Below are 23,371 nucleotides of genomic sequence, written 5' to 3'. Positions count from 1 at the left end.
TTCCCCGTGTTTCTTTGTCACTATAGCCGGATCCACAGTAGCCTTGCAAACGAATTCACGTAGATTTTGTGGAACCTTTTTAGAATTTCTACTGGCTTGTAGTAACTGATACTCATTCAAAGTTTCTGTAAATGCTGCATTGTTTGTCTGCTTCTGTGGCGGCAACAATTTCCGCTTTGTCAAAAATTTGGGCAATGGGAGGTCTTCCGTATACGTTAGTTAATGTCAATGGTCCTCAGTTCATATCTCAGGAATTTGAAAATTTTTGTAAAAAAAGTGGTGTTTCCCATTTCACAGCTCCTGCTTTCCACCCTCAATCGAATGGGGAAGCAAGATTACTAGTGTGAACACTTAAGACTCACATGAAAAAATGTGTTTCGGATGTGTCACCGCATGTAGCTCTTGATCAGTTCCTTAGTTCTTATAGGTTTACCTCTGTTGGTGATAAGAATCTAACAGAGTTGTTGGATGGTCATCAGCCCCGGACTCTGCTACACCTGCATTGGCTGAAGTCAGGTCACCCACTGGCACAGGCGCTGCAATGCTTCCGGCCTGTTGCAGCTGTCTGGGCTCACAGGTTTGGCCGCCGGCCGAAATAGGCGCCAGCGATAATCAAGAGTACCTGTGGCCGACACATCTGCCTTGTCGGCACGGCTGAGGATAAAGTATCGAGACATATCAACCAGCTACCACTTCACACGGATGGCTATGCATCCGGTGTGCATCTGCCGCCCCCGCATCAATGGCAGTGCATCACATGGCTCAACAACCTACATCAACCACAGAAGAAATGGATGTGAACACACTGTTGACTTCTTCACAAAGGAAGAGGAGTGGTGTAACTACCAATTTTGTGTGTCTGTCATTTCATAGTTCGTGCGTGATTCAGTCACTAGAGGCCACCAAGCCTGCTAATATGAAAGCCAGTGTGTGTGTAACCTGCCAGTTGCACCACCTTTTGGGACAAATGAATATACAGGAGAGAGTGCACAGCTCCACCAGTGACTTTTGTATTACTGACAGTAATGTACCTTGTCTTCCATGTGTGTTGTGATAGATCTTACGTTGGTTTAGTCATAAAGTATATGTCATTTAACAAGTATCAGAACACTGTGTGGAGTAAAGATGCAATGTAAATATGCCTGCACCAAAAATATATGTTTAGAAAAGAAAGATGAACATATATCTGTATTCAAACGTTTCCTTAAGCCAATATCAAATTTTTCACTCTTCAACTATCTATCTCCTCCCATCCGTGATTCTGGGTAGGTGTGTTGTGTATGTGTCAGGCAGCTATGTGTATTTGTGTAAAAGTTTTTTACAATATACCTTCTGGAAAGGGAGGCAGTTTCTTACATTTCTAAATTACTCATCCTGAATAATACCTGGATACACTGCAGCCTGCAATCTTTGGATAAAACTGCAACAAACTTTATGATTGTATTATATTACTATTCTTTATTTTTACTTTTCTTCAAAAAAGAAGACGTAAATATCACTCTCTTCAAATGAGAATCAATCAAAACAGATTGTTTCAGTGGTAGTCGTAGTGAGAGATTGTGGGGGCATGAACTTAAGATGCGTGAATTGCTGCCGGTGAAAGTATCTGCCAGCCACACCCCTCTAAATAATCCACATTATTCACGCCACTACTTAAATACCAGTGTAACTGGCATGAGTAAGAATGGTATCCCCTAACAATTGAAGTAATTAAAATAGATAAAATATGTTTTAAAATTTTTCCACTGTATTAATTAACTTTTGTTCTCTTTTTTACGTGATACAAGTAATATTTCCAAGAGAAGGAGAGGAAGGATCATAAAAGAAGGATATGCTTGGATGGAAAATAAAATTTGTGTGGAAACTAACAGAAAAAATTGTGGAACCCATCAAGAAGGTAGGAAAATTCTATCTCATAGCTGCATGACTGCACTCAGTAGTGCCTCACTCACATTTAATAGTAACAGTAATACCTCTGCCCTCCCATCCTAAAAGCTGCATCTTTTAAAACCATAGTAGAATAGCGTATTCATTTTTGGCTGTAAAATAGTGTATTCATTGTTGGCTGATAATTTTGAATAACAACAATGAGTTGTAGTTCATGTTCACAACATATCACAAGATAGTTTAGAAAATTTTCTCAGCGTAATTAAGAAAGGGATGTTCATTTTAAAATTCTGCAATTAATAATCATCAAGACTTAAATGGATACATCAGGTAAAACCACTGTACCCAAGAATTAATGTACAAGTTCAAAATGTCATCACAACTAACACGATAACAAATGATAGTGATTGTGAACATGCTGATGAGTCAGATGATAACGTCAAGTATTATTTAAGCTCAACTATGATTGAGGATTGCAGTGCTGTGATTAATGACATGACTTTACTTACAGTAGATGAAATAAATTTGCGAATATCACTGGGAAGCATTTTTTCACATGAGGCTATTGATATGACTGAGTAGGCATTCAAAAGCACCCCCCAACAGTGATACAACTTACACAGGGAATGATGAAAGCTCTTAATGATTTTAGGAATGAACAAACACAAAAATTTAATAATTTAATACAAAAAGTCAAAGATTCTTCAAAACAACAAACACTAATATTTAATGGCTACGAAGTCTTTTGCGACGTATTTCTTGAATAAAAATCTCTCGGTGTACATGCCACATCAATTCGGGATAAAACTCCAAGCTTTCGACCACTACCTCCATGGTCATCGTCAGGGCTAAAACTGACTGTTGTGAACTAGTGAGGCTCCCACTTTTATATGCAAAGGACAGCTTCTGATTGGCTGGAATATGTCATAGCAACAGCGATATGGTGTGTAGTGAAGTGGTGCCCTCTACTTACATAGACGTAATTTCTATCCCGCGTTGCTTGCAGCCCCATCCCTTGAATCAGGAGGTAAAGTGGGGGAAGTTTTTCTCTGCGATTTTTCTTTATCCAGTGCACTCTTCCAAGTGTTGCTAAGTGCATAGCCGTTGTCTCTGTTAAAATTACTATTGCTAAGTCTAATTTCGACTGCTTCCCGGATCACAGAGAGCTATGCTGAATACTTTAGTACACAGAGCCAGGACTATTTCCGACAAGGACCACCTCGGTCCCGAGATTAACCATTTGATGACTGTTTTCAAGAGAAATGGTTATTCTGCCGGTGAAATTAAATCAGTATTGTCCAAGAAAGTAAGACACGATGCCGGCCATATACAAGAAGAGGACCAACACATAGCGCGGCTTCCTTTTTGCGGTGCTACAACAAGCAAGATAGGCAGAGTCCTAAAGAGGGAAGGAATAAAACAAGTTTTCCGACCACCTAGGAAAATTAAGGAAATGTTGAGACCAGTCAAAGATAGTCTCAGCTTAAGAGTGCCGGGAATTTATACTATTCCTTGCGAATGCAGCAAGAATTACGTGGGCCAGTCTGTAAGAACCGTTGCCGACCGTTGCATTGAGCACCAGCGCCACCTGAAATACAGGTATTTGGAGAAATCAGTGGTGGCTGAACATAGCCTGTTTAACAAGCATAAGATTTTATTTGAAGAAACCAGAGTAATAGCCCACGCATCGAATTACTGGGACTCTGTGATCCGGGAAGCAGTCGAAATTAGACTTAGCGATAATAATTTTAACAGAGACAACAGCTATGCACTTAGCAACACTTGGAAGAGTGCACTGGATAAAGAAAAATCGCAGAGAAAAACTTCTCGCATTTTACCTCTTGATTCAAGGGATGGCGCTGCAAGCAACGCGGGATAGAAACTACATCTATGGAAGTAGAGGGCACCATTTTACTACACGCCATATCGCTGTTGCTATGACGTATTCCAGCCAATCAGAAGCCGTCCTTTGCATATAAAAGTGGGAGCCTCGCTAGTTCACGACAGTCAGTTTTACCCTGACGACGACCATGGAGGTAGTGGTCGAAAGCTTGGAGTTTTATCCCGAATTGACGCGGCATGTACACCGAGAGATTTTTATTCAACAAATATTTAATGATTTTGGGAATCACGTGACACAAAAATTTGAGGAACTTTCAAATGAACAAAATTTGATGAGCTAAGAAAGAAGTTGTGCACTGACCTATCAAACGATTTAACATTTAAGTTGTCCAAAAAGGGCACAGAATGAAAGGTGTAGTTATTCACAGATCTGTTTCAGAAAATAGATAAGCTGGGTAAAAAGGTATCAGTTATAGACAAGGTGCAGGAGGATATGACAGGTAAGCTGAAAAATGAGAAACACATAGATTAAAATGCAGGGTACTCAATCTGAAATTAATATTAAGTGTAAAGGAGATGCAAGATACTATTACTGATTTGCACACTATATGTAAAGCTTTGCTGTCAGACTGAATCAGGTTTAACGGCAGCAGAAAAAAAATTGCAGCACACTTTTATTAGTGGCACTGATATCACAAAGGAGCCACTAATCGCTAGCAATCGGGTGCAGTCAGGCAGAATAGAGAGCTGGAATACCTATCTGCTGTTAACCACTAGTCCTTCAGGCAGAGAGGGAGGGGATTGTAAAATGAAACAGGCTCTGCCAATGTCAATACCAGTTGAACTGGCATACACAGAATATACCTGTAAGCAGCCAAACAATGCAACAGCAGTAGCAGGTGGTATCTCCTGCCTGTCTATTCTCCTTGAAGACAGTAGGAAGTACACAGCCTTGTATGTGAGGGCAGAAGCTATTAACTTTGTGTCTTGCCTTTCAGCTTAAATGTGAGCACAGGTGTCTTCACTTCCATGTTAGACAAAGTTTTAAGTCCAGAACTAATTAATAAAGTAACTTTCTACATGGGTGACTTGCTAATTGCAACACTTACCTGGGAAAAGTGTTTTACAACTTTTGGGACAAGTACTATACCAATTCCCAGAATACAGAGTTACGGCAAATTTAAAGAAATCTGAATTTGGGAAAGAAAAGTCCCAGGACACATCATATCACCCCCTGGTAGTCTGTCAGATATGGAAACTAGAGGCAATCAGACATTTTGCCCTGCTTAAAAAAATCCTCAAAGCTTATCTGGGCTTTAGAAAATTTATTCCTGATCAGTTGCTGAACAGTGATGCCCTGAACTTGTTACAGGAGAATACTGATGGATATTAACCAATCAATGTCAAACAGACTTTGAAAACATAAAAGAAACTCTACTCAACCCAAATACATTATTTCACCCTGACATGTCATTAGAGTTTTATGTAAGCACTGATGCATCCTTGCAGGGTCTGGGAGCATGCCTATTCCAAATCACTGAGACAGTAACAGACCTTGAAGTTCTCTCTATAGAGTGCGCTTTTAAGAAATTCAAATATTATTTGTGGGGAAAACATACCAAAGTCTACTGTGACCATCAAGAACTTTCTTTTATCTTGAATGCAAATTGCTGCACAGAAGAACAGACAATGGAAAATCCAGGTTGTTGCAGATGGGATCGTTAATTGCAGGAAATAGGTTTTGAGGTAGCGTACATCAAAGGTAAACAAAACACAATTGCTGACACCTTGCTGAGGTTATCCCACGGGTTAAATGAATTTTTAGAGCTCACTGAACAGAATTGTGAAATCCATGTCCTACTTATGCAAGACAAAACACACCAAGCCTATTACGTAGAAATGTGCAATAGCCTGGAACAAATGTAAGACGATGATCTGCACTGGAAATGGTAAGACTGAAACTATGTAAGGAGATGATGATAACAACTTTAAAAAAAAATTATATTATTTATAAAGGAGTACTGTTTCACTGACGGACACCTAACCAAGAATGGTGGTATTTGTGTTTACCTGAAAAGTTTGTAGAGGAATTCATTCTTTACACTTGCAATGTATGGTGGCTTTATGGTGTTTCTAAATGCACTGATAAGATAATCACGTACTGCTACTTCCCCAACATGTGGCACCGAATTCTCCAAGTAATTTGAAAATGTATTACTTGTCAGAAGACCATACACTGCAACAAGTCAAAATTTTGGATGCTACTGGCCCTTATCCCAAAATGCAAATGGGACATTAAGCGTGCAATTGCCTTATATGATGTTTTTTTCCAAGTATGTTAAGTTGTAAGCGGTGTAGTCAGTGACCATCGGTTCTACTATTAGAAGAATTATGATGACTAGTTTCTGAGAGTAGGGAAGCCGCAGGCACTGTTAACTGATAATGCATTGTACTTCACAGGTAACACATGGGAGGAATTCACGAGCACAAATAAAATAAAACAAACAATGATATCAACATTCTACACCCACGCAAGCCCCATAGCAAGGGTGTTTAAGGAATTTAACAGATTTATGTGCTGCTACACCCTACACAAACATATAAAATGGAATAAGTTCATCTCACCATTTCACCGCATCATTAACAACTTGTCACATATGTCGACAGGTTTTACGCCAACTGAACTAATGTTTAAGAAATAAGAAATGGATGAGTGGGAAAAACCATTGTCTAACGTACCCAAGGAAAATATGTCATTTGAAGAAAAAATATGCCAACCCTTGATTGAGAAAAGGTTGAGTAGCGAAAAAAAAAAAAAAAAAAACGTTTTACGACAAAAGATTGGGGTGCACCATACAGTTCCATACAGGACATGGAGTAGTGTTGCAAATGCGCCCAGAGTCTACCAAACAAGGAAAACTTAACTGCAAATGGCAATTCTTATACACTGGCCCACTTATAATTACACAAGTCCCTCTTCTTGGATCATATAGACTAGGAATCCTATAATGCAAAGGACAAGGGTTTTTATGAACCAAAGGATCTAAAGGAATTTGTACTCTGAATGGGTTAGACAAAAGGTTAAACCAACTAACAAAGCTATTGTGCTTACGTACAGTTAAAATATTTCACTATAAATTAGGAAAGGTGTTCACTTGGTTTTACAATAAGTTTCTCTCTTGTTATTTATATGTGTGTAAATAGAAATAAGGTGAGTCAATAGTTATTTAAGATTTTTTTCACTGACAAAAGGATGTTGCGAAATAAGTAATAAGCAGAATTTAATCCCTATGATTCAAAGTCACTACTAAAACACATATACCTTCCAGCCGCAAAAGTGTTAAATGTGGTGGGGAGAAATAAATTATGTAGCATTAAGAGGCGAGGCTACGCACAAGCACAGTAGAAATTTGCATCACAGGACAGTGATCTCAGCCCATGTGTGAAATGAGTCCAACACACTGTTTAACATGCCAAACATTCGGCTCATATTAATATCTGTACACCAAGTAGAATATACTCAAAAGTTTATGAATGTAAATTAATTATTAAAATAAATTCAAAGGTCTACACCACAAGAATAAAATTAATATAAGAAAAGAAAACTAAGATAAGGAAATATTTACATGAAAGGGAATAAAATGAACTAACTACGGGAGATATCTACACACTAGGTTACTATTTACAATGTATACATAAAAACCTACATTGTAGCTATATACAAAATAAACTAAGCACTATAGTATAGCAAATCTGTATATCCCATGAAAGAATGAATAATTCTAAGGATATGCTCTTGCTCTAAATAAGCTCTGAGAGGGGGTAATCACACAGTGGCTTGTCTTCGAAGATACCAATTTATTTCATGTGTACTCATTGTATGAATATGGAAGGAATTGAAAAGGTAAGTAGCAACGATTGACAAGCTGTTAATATTTCCACATTTTGCTCTCACAAAAAAGGGATGAATTCTGAGAATGAGTCAGAATATGATGAACTAAAAATGTTTGTGTACTAAATGCTTAGTTTATAAGTAAATATTAAGGTTTTTTTTTTTATAGGGAATGATGCAAGGACATGTCCCAGTAATGAGAAGAAAAATAATTTAAGTAGGTGGTACCAAAAGAAATGGGTCACACCACAATATGAATAATTATTTATATATAAATATGTGTATGAATGTGACAGTGTGAATGTTATGTGTGAATATAAGGAAGTTATAGTACGTGAAATGTTGTGTAATGAAGTCAAGGATGTGTACTACCAAAGGATAAAAATAAGGGGTCACACTGTACACTGAAGAATACAAGTAACAGATATGAATGCCAAATACACATTACACATGATCAGGGCTTATCTGGATGTCCTTCCATGAAACATTTCTTTTGACACAGCTTTCATAGTAAAGTATTTACATATGTACATGTACACTACACAGGAGCTGTATCCCATGATGAAAAGTACAAATTAGGTACACTGATTACAATCATTATAAGTACTTTTAAGCAAAAGACATTAATAAACTTGTAAGAGACAATGACGTTAGAATTTTATCTATAGTGCTGCAAACACTGAGTAAATAGTTATGTCACAAAACACAAAGAAGCCTTCAAGAGAATTTGCTCAATTATTGTGTGATGTGTAAACAATGGATTTCAGCAGGAGATGATAAATGCTTCTTTGAATTCTTTATCATAACTCCCTGTATATTCATAGACCACCTCATGGAAGAAATGGGAGAGTGTTGCTAAGTGTAGTTAGGCCTGCTTGTGTTGGAAACATGAGATTGAAGGTCTTCATTCCTTTCGTTAGCAATATGGAATTATGAATGTTTAAGTTAAATGAGGTCATGGTAGTAGTTCATGCGTATCATCAAATTGCATACATATTTCTTTTTTTTTTTCAGTCCTGACTTGTAACATGTTTTGCAATTTATTTGTGTAAACAAAGATTATGTCAAGAGTTTAAAAGTTAAAGGGAATAATAGCTCATCATAAAAGTTTTAAATATAAGTGATTTATAAACAATGAGAATTAATATTAAATAGCTTGTCACAGAAATGTTTCCCTATGAATTTACAAGGCGAAAATGACTTCTTAAACATTATTCACTTGTATCTAAATATTGTTATGCAAATATCAAAATGATGTGACATAGTCATGTATACACTTGTTCATAACTGAAATGTATTAGATATTGTTTGTCAGCTAATATTAAAATTACATTGATGTATAGTTGTAAGGAGCAATTATGTCATATTTTAATTTCTTTAAATCATGTAAAATTTTACACACTTGTACAAGACAACTAAGGAAAAGAGTATATGAAAAGGGTTTTTAACATGTGTGAAATAAAAAGGGTTCTTACAGAAAATTTCTACATAGCATATGTTTAGCAGGTGTTAAATTAGGAATACACACTCATATGAAACAATGATCAAATTATGGTGCACCTAAAATGACAAAAACATTGTAAGTGCCTTTGTAGTGGTGTTGGATGCTGAACTTTACTACAAAGGAGGAATTAAAGTATGTAATTTATGGGTTTACCTGGAATATGGTGAGCTCTAGGCATGGCGTTGATGATAAGGGATGGCCTTTTGGACTCTAAAATACATGATGGACAATGTGGTCTATATACCTTGATTGGAACTTTATAGCTGCTCCATTGCGGCATTGAACTTTTTAAACAAATGCACATGAAGATGCACTTTTCCTATGGAGCAAAAGATTATAATTCAAATATGCCCTTTGTTGAGTGATGATCTCTTAGAAACTGAGCATTTAAAGTTTTGTAAATTTCATGAAAATTAACTGTAATATAAATAAAGCTGACATGTGCAGGGGATAAATAAGATATAAACTTGGCCACAAATAAAGGGATTTGATCCCCAGCCAGGCCAAAAGTAGTTTAAGAAGTACTTTCATATGAAATTTGATTATTTATGTTGTTTGTAAAATCCACCACTGCTGAATAATATCATCCAGTAATCATGATCATGTATATGTTGTTTAATCATTACTGGAACACTGTGTGGGGCAAAGATGCAACATAAAACATGCACACACCAAAAAGAGGCATGCATGAAAAGAAAGATGATCATATATCTGTAATCTAAAGTTTCATTAAGCCAATATCAAATTTTTCACTCTTCAAATATCTGTCTCTTCCCGTCCATGATTCTGGGTGAACGTGGTGAATGTGTGTCGGGCGCCTATGAGTATTTGTGTAAAAGTTTTTCTACAACATATGTTCTGGAAAGGGAGGCAATTTCTTTCATTTCTAAATTACTCATCCTGGGAATGATACCTGGATACACCGCAGCCTGCAATCTTCGAATATAGCTGCAACATTATTTATGATTGCATTGTACTGTATTCTTTATCATGATTATGGATGGTGTTTCCTTTTCTTCAAGAAAGAAGAGGTAAATATCACTCTGTTCAAAGGAGAGTTAATACATCAATCAATTTAGACTATTTCAGTGGTAATCGAAGTGAGATACTGCAGAGGTGCAAGCTTAGATGCGTGAATTGATGCTGGTGAAAGTAGCCACCAACCATACATCTCGAAATAATCCACATCCACATTATTTGCACCTCTCTACAGCACCAGTACTTAAAATGCCAGTATAGTGTGCACTAGTTGAGTAATAAATTACAGTGTTCTTGGGTTAGAGCATTTTCCAACGTCATATTGCAGTAGCCACCAGAAAGATCACGGGAGGCGCACATCGGCACAACGCATCACGGACAGTAGTTGCCGCAAGTAAAGTCCCATCCACCAGAGGGCACGCGAGAAATCGGCCGCGCCCTCTGCCGGCAGAACAACAACAACTCAGGCAACACAGGCTGTGTCCAGTCAGTTTTACATCAGGCATGCCTAACAGACAGTTCCCAGTCTACACTATGTGAAGTGTGACGGACAATGTGAATCGTGTTAATACACATATTCTCTGTATTAAGTGTTACCTGAAAATACTGCTATTATCTTACAATTCCAGTCATAGAAATGAGTCAAACATGTGATTATATCCTTTTATTTATTACATCATTCTGGTCAGGTGCAGTTGAAATAATAATACTTACTGGTTTGACCCTCCTGTAAGCCCCTTACAGCTTCTCCACACTTGTCCTGTGACAAGAGATTTTCTCCACAAAAAGTGTATGCCTGAAAGAGTAAACAGTACATTAACAATTCAACTGAATGTTTCCATTACTATTTGTGGCATAACTGAAAGCCCATATACCTTTCTTAAGACAACTGAGGAATGACTGAATACATGAGTTACTATAACAATATTATGAGAAGGAAAGTTGCTACTCAACATATAGCGGGGATGCTGAGTCGCAGATACGCACAAGAAAAAGACTGTCACAATTATAGTTTTCGGCCGTTAAGGCCTTCATCAACAATAGATAGGTGTGTGTGTGTGTGTGTGTGTGTGTGTGTGTGTGTGTGTGTGTGTGTGTGTGTCTATTTTTGACAAAGGCCTTAATGGTCAAAAGCTATAATTGTGAGAGTCTTTTTCTTGTGCCTATCTGCAACTCAGAATCTCCACTATATGATGACTAGCACCTTTCCTTCTCATAATATTGTTACATTTCATCTTGGATTTTCCATTGCATGAGTTACTATAACATGTATGTAGCTACTTTTAGCATTTCTTCTTTCCTTTTTGTCCCTGCCCTCAGAAATATTTTAGTAGAGTGATGCCACATTACTTTGATATTGCTGTCTTGTTTGATTAAATAATTACTAATTGATTTTTGTTATAAAATGAGCTAAAGAGAGATGTTGCCACAATCAGCGCTGCTGATTAACAAGAAACATAAGAAGAGCAAAATATGAAAGTATTGCAAACAATAATACAAGACAGAAAATGAAAGTGAATATTAGATCACTTTTAGAAAACAAAACATACTGACAGAATTAGGTAAATATGACATTCACAAATTATTATTAGCAATCTTTGTGACAGAAGAGGACCCATCTTCTCTCAGCTGCCATAACAAGAACAACTGGAGCAGGACTGACAGACATAATTTAAAAACATAGGTGTATCATGATTAAGACGGGGAACATGTAAAAGAAAAGAGTAGGGCAGAAAAAGTCACGGCAATACCAGGGACACGAGAGATGTAATGCAGAAGAAAAGTTTATAGACATAACAATGGACAAATGGGTGGCATTCAAAACTAGTGAAGAGACAAACTGTGTGCCAGACCATAATTTGATCACTAGCAACCAGCTGATAAATGATCACTTCCATGTGGTAACCTTCCATGATTTAAAAGGCACATGAGTGAGTCCGAAAATCTTGAGCGTTTGCAATGGTTCGTTGGGAAATGTCATGCTTCCTACATAACAGTATTACAGTGATTTTTATAATTTTGGAGAGGCAGAACATTGTTGCATAATGAGAGTGAGGTGGGTATCTCATGATTGTAGTGAAGCAGCAAATCTTGGTCATTAGGCAGAAAATCATTTGAGTGAATAAAAAGTGACATATAAGGACATAAAGGCATCATTAATAGATTGTGTCACTCTATGACAAATGAGCCACGACATTTCCATATAAAATAATGCGAAGAAATGTAGTATTAGATTGAGAAGACATAAAAATCTAGGATTATAGATTTTCATTGTAAGTGCAACAGCAGTTCCTATAGTTAGGTATGATTGATTTGTGCAGTCTTATGAATGTATGTACACATTTATGTGTCCTAATATTAATGTACTGATATATGGGTGTTGGTGCAGTATTGCTACATGGGACAGGTGCCATGACCTTTTTCAAGATTCCTTAGGTCAGTGAATTTATTCATGAGGCCACAAATGAATAAATTCATTTGTAGCCTCATCTTGGGTACAATGACTCCACATTTCTCTCTCCTACACTTATATATTTTCCTTTCCACATCACGTGCCATCAGGCGGCAGGCACTTGATGAGCAGTGGATAATAATGATAATGATAATAATTCTTTATAGAACGAGCAGAAACTAGCAAAATACACAAAGCAATCACTCATATAAATACATCGACTACACCATTGCAATTTCATAACCACTTCTACAACCCTTTAGATCACATAACATCAACAGATACAAAGAAAGTAAATTGGAAAAAGAAAACACTACATGGCAAACACCCGTATCATCTAACACAGCCACACATCGATCAAGACACATCCAACACATGGCTAAGAAAACGCAATATATACAGAGAGATGGAAGGATTCATGATTGCAATACAGGATCAAACAATAAACACCAGATATTACAGCAAGCATATTATTAAAGATCCCAATACCACAACAAATAAATGCAGACTTTGCAAACAACAAATAGAAACAGTAGATCACATCACAAGCAGATGTACAATACTAGCAAATACAGAATACACCAGAAGACATGACAATGTAGCAAAAATAATACATCAACAACTTGCCAGACAACATAAACTAATAAAACAACACGTTCCCACATACAAGTATGCACCACAAAATGTACTGGAGAATGATGAATACAAATTATACTGGAACAGAACCATTATAACAGATAAAACAACACCACATAACAAACCTGACATCATACTCACCAATAAAAAGAAGAAATTAACACAACTAATCAAAATATCCATACCCAATACAACAAATATACAGAAGAAAACAGGATAAGAAATTGAAAAATACATCCAACTGGCTGAGGAAGTCAAGGACATGTGGCATCAGGATGAAGTTGACATTATACCAATTATACTATCAACTACAGGAGTCATCCCACACAATATCCACCAGTACATCAACACAATACAGCTACATCCAAATGTATATATACAACTACAGAAATCCGTAATTATTGATACATGTTCAATTACCCGAAAGTTCCTAAATGCAATGTAACATATACCGTACAGTTAAAAGGAAGTTACGCTTGATCAAGGTCCGTGTCACTTTCCATTTTTAACCAGACATAATGTCTGAGAAAGGAAAGAAATGATAATAATAATAATGCTGAAGGCCAAAGCATACCACTTAACACAGTGTTTCTGATACGAATAAAAACGATGATGTTACTACATACATAGGTACTACTAACATGTGCAAAAGTTAGACTATGTCCTACTCACAGTCAGTAAATGGTGCTAGTGATTAACTAACATGCAAATGTTTAGTATCATAAAATAGCTAATTTATAATAATTACTCAAGTGTATCATGACAGCAAGGTAAAGTTACTGGACTGAGTTTCAATTGTTGCAACACAAAGTAGCTGGAATTGAGTATCATGTTTTTGAAATCAAATCCTCCTTCCCCTGGTATTAAAGAGAACAGTGTAATGGACATGAAAAGACAGGAAAGGAAAGTGTAGGTGAAGCAGTCTGTTTAACATAGGGTAGCAACAGAGTAAGAAAAAAAAAATCCATTATTTATAACTTCATACCTCGTGTACTCATATCTACTAATGAAGCTGAGTGAGTTTCTTCCTCTGAACACCATCATATACTTCCTCCTGTGGATAATGAGTAGTTGAGAACACACATGCACTGTGTGTGTGTGTGTGTGTGTGTGTGTGTGTTTAGACGCAGACAATACAACAATGAAAACAAGAATTTATATGACATTTTACTTACATAAGCTTCATAGAAAGCTGCCTTAATCTTCAGGTAGAGCACCCACTGCTTTGCTTGCTCAACTGTAGCTAATACCGTTGCAGCATCAGCAAACATTTTGGAAGTCTCATTCGATAAAGCTGATATTAAGCTTGGATTGTGTTTCAGTTCCACTGCCCTTGCAACTGTCACTGTTGAGAGGATTGATCAGAAACCAAGTGAAATATAAATATTATAGACTAAGGAGAGAACAATTACTTTTACGTAACATTCTTTAAATGCATTTGAAGCATAATACGAGTGCAAGATGAACAGTTTTAGCTTCATGATTGAACTTTAAAAGCTCTCTTTTTATTTCATCTGCTTTTAATTTTGACTCTGAATCACCCAATTTTCTCATTGCCAAAGCACCTTTTGTGGACAGCAGCATTTTCCTTTTTTATCTACATCTCTTCTTACATAAGCTTACTGGACATTTAGTCACCTCCGTAAAAGAGTACACTGAGGTATGTAGAACTGGTACCATGCAGCCATTTGACCTACCAACTCTGACTTAAGCCATGGCACTGAAGTAGTGTGTATGTGCCTGTTCATTGTACAGGATCAGTGGAGTAAGATGGGTCGACATAAAGACATTACAGAATAGCACAAAGGGGCTATGAAGTTGTCACATTTGTTAGTACATCAATGTGGACAGTCCAATGCATTTACAAAGAACTGTGTAGCACATATAGAAATGTGACAAACAATAAGGTTAGTGGTCATAAAAAGATACCAACTGACACAGACTGGAGATGAGTGCCATGTCTTGTCAATGACAATCATCATTTCAAACATGATAGGAATCGCTGCTGTCAGTGAATGCAGGTCCATCTCAACCAGTATCTGAAAGAGCACTGCGAAGGGAACTGCATGCAAGGGCGTTTGCAAACAGGTACCCCACAGACGGCCACCGCTCACAGCTGCACATAAAGCTTCAGGTTATCAATGGGCCAAACAATACAGAAACTGGACGGGAGATAGTGCGGTCCAATTAGCCAGAATTTCCTCTTTTCAAATGATGCACTGCATTGAGTGCCCCAACATCCCATTGTGCTGTTTAATTTGCATGGTGTGGAGGGTGTAGTCTTTGTCCTGCGTCCTCCATACAATGACTTCGGTACAATCATTTAGGTTACCATAACATGAGCTATTATGTTTTTTATTTCAAGGTGTTCAGTGACCAAGTTCTGCCCTTCCTTCTACACTCCTGGAAATGGAAAAAAGAACACATTGACACCGGTGTGTCAGACCCACCATACTTGCTCCGGACACTGCGAGAGGGCTGTACAAGCAATGATCACACGCACGGCACAGCGGACACACCAGGAACCGCGGTGTTGGCCGTCGAATGGCGCTAGCTGCGCAGAATTTGTGCACCACCGCCGTCAGTGTCAGCCAGTTTGCCGTGGCATACGGAGCTCCATCGCAGTCTTTAACACTGGTAGCATGCCGCGACAGCGTGGACGTGAACCGTATGTGCAGTTGACGGACTTTGAGCGAGGGCGTATAGTGGGAATGCGGGAGGCCGGGTGGACGTACCACCGAATTGCTCAACACGTGGGGCGTGAGGTCTCCACAGTACATCGATGTTGTCGCCAATGTTCGGCGGAAGGTGCACGTGCCCGTCGACCTGGGACCGGACCGCAGTGACGCACGGATGCACGCCAAGACCTACGCAGTGCCGTAGGGGACCGCACCGCCACTTCCCAGCAAATTAGGGACACTGTTGCTCCTGGGGTATCGGCGAGGACCATTCGCAACCGTCTCCATGAAGCTGGGCTACGGTCCCGCACACCGTTAGGCCGTCTTCCGCTCACGCCCCAACATCGTGCAGCCCGCCTCCAGTGGTGTCGCAACAGGCGTGAATGGAGGGACGAATGGAGACGTGTCGTCTTCAGCGATGAGAGTCGCTACTGCCTTGGTGCCAATGATGGTCGTATGCGTGTTTGGCGCTGTGCAGGTGAGCGCCACAATCAGGACTGCATACGACCGAGGCACACAGGGCCAACACCCGGCATCATGGTGTGGGGAGCGATCTCCTACACTGGCCGTACACCACTGGTGATCGTCGAGGGGACACTGAATAGTGCACGGTACATCCAAACCGTCATCGAACCCATCGTTCTACCATTCCTAGACCGGCAAGGGAACTTGCTGTTCCAACAGGACAATGCACGTCCGCATGCATCCCGTGCCACCCAACGTGCTCTAGAAGGTGTAAGTCAACTACCCTGGCCAGCAAGATCTCCGGATCTGTCCCCCATTGAGCATGTTTGGGACTGGATGAAGCGTCGTCTCACGCGGTCTGCACGTCCAGCACGAACGCTGGTCCAACTGAGGCGCCAGGTGGAAATGGCATGGCAAGCCGTTCCACAGGACTACATCCAGCATCTCTACGATCGTCTCCATGGGAGAATAGCAGCCTGCATTGCTGCGAAAGGTGGATATACACTGTACTAGTGCCGACATTGTGCATGCTCTGTTGCCTGTGTCTATGTGCCTGTGGTTCTGTCAGTGTGATCATGTGATGTATCTGACCCCAGGAATGTGTCAATAAAGTTTCCCCTTCCTGGGACAATGAATTCACGGTGTTCTTATTTCAATTTCCAGGAGTGTATTTCTTTATGATGCTGTGAACACAACCATCTTCCAAGATGACAATGTTCACAGAGCTGCACACACTCATATTCTTGGCTTGATGAGCACTCAGGCACCCATCACATCCTGACTGGCCCACTAAATTACCCACCGAACAGCAAAAAAAAAAAAAAATAAATAAATAATTTTTTTTGCTGATATTAATGCTATCAAAGTGTGAGCTGCCGAGCTTTTCACCTTGCCCTCACACACCTGAGTTCACTAACCAACTCAATAATGAAAGTACTATAAATTAAACGAGGTGGAAGGAAAGTTGCACCTTTCTGGCCTATTAACTTCAGTTGGATAAGGAGGACAAAGGAAATCAGCCTGACCTTCATATGGGAACTCTCCTGGCAACCATCAGAAATTTTAAATCAGGATGGCCGGATGGGGATATAAATCACTCATGATGATGAAGAGATGCCATGACATTAGCTACAAAATTCTTTACAAATCTAACATTTTTTATTGATGTGCTAATGTGTATTAATTTATCCCAGAACTCGCTGAAATCGTTTAATGAGTTTTTCACCCGATATGATGAATGCTGCCTACAGAATAATTGTCTGTGATCTTGAGTTGACTGTTATTTTTTCATTTACAAATCTTAAGAAGGTATACTGAAAACAGAAATTAACATAAGAAGATCTGCAACAGGTAAAAAAGAAGGTTTCAAACTGGGAAAATTATGGTACTTGGTTTAATGTAAAGCAAATAGTGCTAATTTATCTGCAAAATTATCATCGAAACCCTCTTTAGGTCAGTTTATGGTGCTTACAGTTTTCAGATTACACAGAAGTTTTGTACAAATGTGAATGACCAATTAATATGTTCTTGCTAATCAGTACCTGCAAAGAGTTTAGAAATACTTTTCTTCACCCCCCCTTCCCCCAACCCACCCCACTCAAAGCAGTCAACACTGGAGATTTTAAATGCCTATCTCCACAACACCTGATGATGTCTCCTACAATTAAAGGTGAAACAATAGGCAGATACTTTTTAGAAAATCATGTTCTGTGCCCCAAAAACAAATATATTATTAAAGAAATGGTTACCACCCATGAAAACCCAGAATGTTAACCAGATTTATGATCTGTAACATTGAAAGAGTATAACAAAAGAGATGTCACACACTGCCATTGATACTATTTGACCCCCTCTTACAACTAAGCACTTGTTAGAAGGACGGATCCTCAAAATTACAGACCAATATCCTTAACATCGATTTGTTGCAGGATTCTCGAACATATTCTAAGTTCGAATATAATGAATTTCCTTGAGACAGAGAAGTTGCTGTCCATGAATCAGCATGGCTTTAGGAAGCATCGCTCCTGCGAAACACAACTCGCCCTTTTTTCACATGATATCTTGCGAACCATGGATGAAGGGTATCAGACGGATACCATATTCCTTGACTTCCGGAAAGCGTTTGACTCGGTGCCCCACTGCAGACTCCTAACTAAGGTACGAGCATATGGAATTGGTTCCCAAATATGTGAGTGGCTCGAAGACTTCTTAAGTAATAGAACCCAATACGTTGTCCTCGATGGTGAATATTCAACGGAGGTGAGGGTATCATTTGGAGTGCCCCAGGGAAGTGCGGTAGGTCCGCTGTTGTTTTCTATCTACATAAATGATCTTTTGGATTGGGTGAATAGCAATGTGTGGCTGTTTGCTGATGATGCTGTGGTGTACGGGAAGGTGTCGTCGTTGAGTGACTGTAGGAAGATACAAGATGACTTGGACAGGATTTGTGATTGGTGTAAAGAATGGCAGCTAACTCTAAATATAGATAAATGTAAATTAATGCAGATGAATAGGAAAAAGAATCCCATAATGTTTGAATACTCCATTAGTAGTGTAGCGTTTGACACAGTCACGTCGATTAAATATTTGGGCGTAACATTGCAGAGCGATATGAAGTGGGACAAGCATGTAATGGCAGTTGTGGGGAAGGCGGATAGTTGTCTTCGGTTCATTGGTAGAATTTTGGGAAGATGTGGGATCTCTATCAGGTCAGATTGAGGGAGGAGATAGAAGCAATTCAGAGGCGGGCTGCTAGATTTGTTACTGGTAGATTTGATCATAATGCGAGTGTTACGGAAATGCTTCAGGAACTCGGGTGGGAGTCTCTGGAGGAAAGGAGGCATTCTTTTTGTGAATCGCTACTGAGGAAATTTAGAGAACCAGCATTTGAGGCTGACTGCAGTACAACTTTACTGCTGCCAACTTATATTTCACGGAAAGACCACGAAGGTAAGATAAGAGAGATTAGGGCTCGTACAGAGGCATATAGGCAGTAATTTTTCCCTCGTTCTGTTTGGGAGTGGAACAGGGAGAGAAGATGCTAGTTGTGGTATGCGGTACCCTCCACCACGCACCATATGGTGGATTGCGGATTATGTATGTAGATGTAGATGTAGATGTTCTTCACATTTTATCATTACAGTCACTGTGGCACTTGTGTTACAAAGGTTTTATATTTAGTATGGAACTTCACACTTAGAAACAGTAATGACAGAAATACCAAGAAACACTAATAACTATAACAAAAAACAATAGTTTATATTTGTTCATGAAGTGTAGAATAACAGAGCCAATTTACAGGCAAGCAGATTTATATTGTGAGCCATGGCAACAATGGACATGAAGTAAAGAGAAGGAAGGGGGTGATTTGAGAGACTAAGGGAAGTAGTGGAATACAGGGGGGAAAAGCTAAGATGATGTGAGTGAGTGAAAGAAAAAGGGCAATGGAAGAGGGAGTGTTTGCACTGTTTGACAGAGAGTAATGACCTCTTTTTTTATGTAATTTATTTACTTATTTGGTGGGGATGTAATCAAGAAGATGTTAAAAGAAAGTGCTTCAGGTTTTTATTGAATGTAGGCATTGAATTGTGCTTAGAGTGCACGGAAGCTTGTACAAGAAGATACCAGAAATGAAGGAGGAATTTGGGGATGTTTTTGTTTTACAGATTGGTACATCACAAACGCTACACACATTACTTCCTGAGTTACAAATAGAATGTGAAGATAAATATTTGATTTGTGACATAAGGCACTAAGGGATGTACACATTATGAAGCTGATAAAAGGGTGTCTGGTCACGGCCATTCAAATGTCTGTGTGAGGACTATACGATCAGACAGGCAGATATAAAAGATGTAACACACACACACACACACACACACACACACACACAAGTATTCATTACTTGTGCTGTGGTACTCTGCATTACAATAATACAGGTTCACCAGAACAAGTGAAGCAACATTTCTATTTCACATCCTGTACAAATACATTCCAGAATTCCTTATAAGCATAAAGACATGTGAGAGTCATTCTGCACAAAGTGAGAGTTCTTTTTTTTCTTTCTTTCTTTTTTTTCCCAGCTCCACTGAGATGTTCATCCAAAGTTATACTCATGTCTGGAATTATTTTCTGTTATAGTATTGGGTAACTGACAAAAAGAAATAGGCACAAGTATTTAAAGATTTTACTGCCAATTAAGTTCTAATGAGTTCCTACAATTATTTGAGACTTCTCTGCACTTAGTTTTCAGTCTGTCTGAACAATGAAGATGCGCTGTCATTCGCGGGTGATGGCAGCACTAATATGTTCAGGCCAGGTGTTTAAGCAAAGTCGGAGGTCACTAGCACGTACAGGTGGACACAACCAACAAGATATCATCAACATACAAGAATAACAACTGCAGGTCGAAAACTGCTCCTTGTAGAACTACTGATGCTGTTGTCTATTTCTCAATGTTACCTGCCCTCCTCCCAAAAAGGGTTCAGTACACTATCTGAAAATTTTGCATTTTTCATCTTTATCAGCAGTATGTTAAACTGGTTGCATAATTTTTTTTGCTAAAGTTTAATAATGGCAATACTGTGGTCTCTCAGTAGTCTACAGTTTAGATCATCATTTACCCTAATTAGTGTAGTGTTCGTTATATGATGTTTACTAAAACCAAACTGATTTTTATTTAATAAGTTGAATGGGCTTAAGTGTTCAGTCATTAATATTTCAAGGTCATAAAAACAGCAACTGTACTCCTATACAAGTCATGACATTGTTTCACCTTACCTTCTTGTGCTTCTGCAGTGCATTGTGTCAAGTAAGCAGATAGGACACGTGGATCAAGATCACCACCCTCAAGCTGTTTCCCTGGTAACTGAGGCAAATACTGGGACTGAATAAACCTGAATATGCCAGCAGCTTTCCTTAGGCATTTGTGCACTTCCTTTGCTTCTTCCATGGTGATGCTGAAATACAAATAAAACCAAAGCATTCTCAATAATTTTCCCAAGAAAGACACTAGTATTACTTCTCCCATGTAAAGATGGCTCAAATGACTCTGAGCACTATGGGACTTACCGTGTAAAGAACACAAAATCAACAAATGAAGGAATTAGCAAGATATCTCCACAACCAAAGACTAAAATCAGGTATTTTTTCCCGAAGGAAAAAAAAAATTCCTGAGGCAGGAACAGTAAAGAACAAACACAGACACAATACCTACATTTTAATTTGAAGATACAGCCACATTCAACAATTCACAACCTATGAAGTGAGGAAGTGAAAAGAATCAGGCATTCACTGGGAAGAAAGGTATGAAATTGATGCCGAGACATATTTTCTGTCTTCAATTTTTTTCACAATGTGGAACATATAAAGTCTGATATAATTCCATTTAATTTTATATACAAGCAGCTGTTTTATGGGAGTCCTGTTGATAAATGCTGGGGATGTGAGAAGACTTAGAAATAAATGTTTAATGCAACTAGATGAGGAGGATACAAGGAAAGGAGGAGTGAAAATGAATATTTTTTCTCAGATATAACCCACTTACAACATTAAAAAGTATGATTACATAGTGATGGCAATCAACAATGACATATGGGAAAGTGGATTTTTCAACAGTGAGCGAACACACCACAATGGGAAAATGGCTAATTAAAGAAAATGTAGCCAGACTACAATAGCAAAATTTAGTCCTGAAATATTGCTTCAAGCTACAAATATACATCATCAATTGCAGTGGGCGCATAGTGATGATATCTTTTTCTTTAGTTACAGCATTTATGTGCTTAACTATTTCAGAGGGATCACACATTGACTTCTAAACAAGGAAATTTACAGACACCACCCAGAGCAGTGTATGCGACTGTAATTACCAGGTTTTAAGTAAAAGTACTTCATAACACTGGTTACTGTGCCAAAGTGTTTCTACAGCTAATACGATCATCACTGTTCATGATCACTTATCCGTGAGATGCGGGTACAATCAGTGCTGAAACCTGAACCAAAGCTGTTCCCCAAGATGCATGCAAGATCTGTAAATGTCACATTCAATGATGCGTAGGACTTTTTCTTTATTTTTATGCTGACCAGTCCTTGCAGTTCAATAAATGAGAACAGCTATGATCCTTTTGCTCATGTGTACAAAACAATCAAAGCAAAGTTCACTGCCTTATGATACTGTGCTACTGAGATGTAGTCAAACATTCAGACTTAAATCAGACTGATACATGCAAAATTTAACTAGTGGAGATTATTTCATTAGAAATTTTTTGGTCTGTATTTTGAACAGAAAACTTGTCTCTCCTAACTACTGAGAGATTTTATTTCCTACAACATACTATAGTTGCATATTAATTTCTACTATGAGCTATGCCAGTCAGAACTATCTTGATGATAATATCATTACTGGTGCAACAGGAACATTGTAATCTGCATGCTCTATACACAATGCTGCAATCACAAAGTTTACTATGTAGATTTCAGAAATACAGACTCTTTCAGCCCTCAGTGGAATACATGGAATTTGTTGTTAGTAAAACAAGCTATTACTAACAGAGAAACCTCTGAAAGCTATGAAAGTAACTCCCCCCCCCCCACCAAAGAAAAAAAAAACCCTAAAAGAACTCAATTTTTTTTTACTTGGGAAAGTGAATTATTGCTCATACTTTATTCCTAGTATTATAGACATTTACACTACAGAGGTGTCAAATCCATATGGTCACCAGCTGACACCAGATATTCAGGAGGCTCAAAAAACACCATTCAACCATGGCTTATTGGCCTATTCATTGCAAAAGCCTCCGATCTTAGCCACAGATGCTTCATAGCAATGTGCTGGTGCAGTCCTCTTTGATAAAGACTGTGGAACATCCAAAATTGCGTACATCTAAAAAAATTGACCCCCACTCAACATAATTATAACTAGATAGAAAATAAAACCCTGACCATTGTTCGTATCACTGGGATACTGGGGGATTTATAAGATGAAAGTTCTGTCCTGCCACTTTGTAAACTGGGCAGTGATTGACAAAGACATGCAG

The 23,371-nt window shown here is 38.5% G+C and overlaps 1 protein-coding gene across 1 annotated transcript in view; it reads right to left on the bottom strand.

Moving 5' to 3' along the window:
- The window catches only part of LOC126162690 (BRO1 domain-containing protein BROX-like), a 126,771-nt gene that overhangs the window by 43,657 nt on the left and 59,743 nt on the right, over positions 1–23,371 (bottom strand). Inside the window, exons 4-6 of the mRNA XM_049919343.1 lie at positions 21,114–21,292; positions 14,367–14,536; positions 10,818–10,899 (exon numbers count right to left, since the gene is read on the bottom strand). Of these exons, the coding sequence (XP_049775300.1) occupies positions 10,818–10,899; positions 14,367–14,536; positions 21,114–21,292 (431 nt within the window). The remainder of the gene's footprint in view (positions 1–10,817; positions 10,900–14,366; positions 14,537–21,113; positions 21,293–23,371) is intronic.

Source organism: Schistocerca cancellata, chromosome 2 (assembly GCF_023864275.1).
Source record: "Schistocerca cancellata isolate TAMUIC-IGC-003103 chromosome 2, iqSchCanc2.1, whole genome shotgun sequence".
In the NCBI taxonomy this organism is placed as follows: domain Eukaryota; kingdom Metazoa; phylum Arthropoda; class Insecta; order Orthoptera; family Acrididae; genus Schistocerca; species Schistocerca cancellata.
The sequence above is the reverse complement of the archived record's forward strand: the minus strand, read 5'-3'. Positions and strand labels throughout refer to the sequence as shown.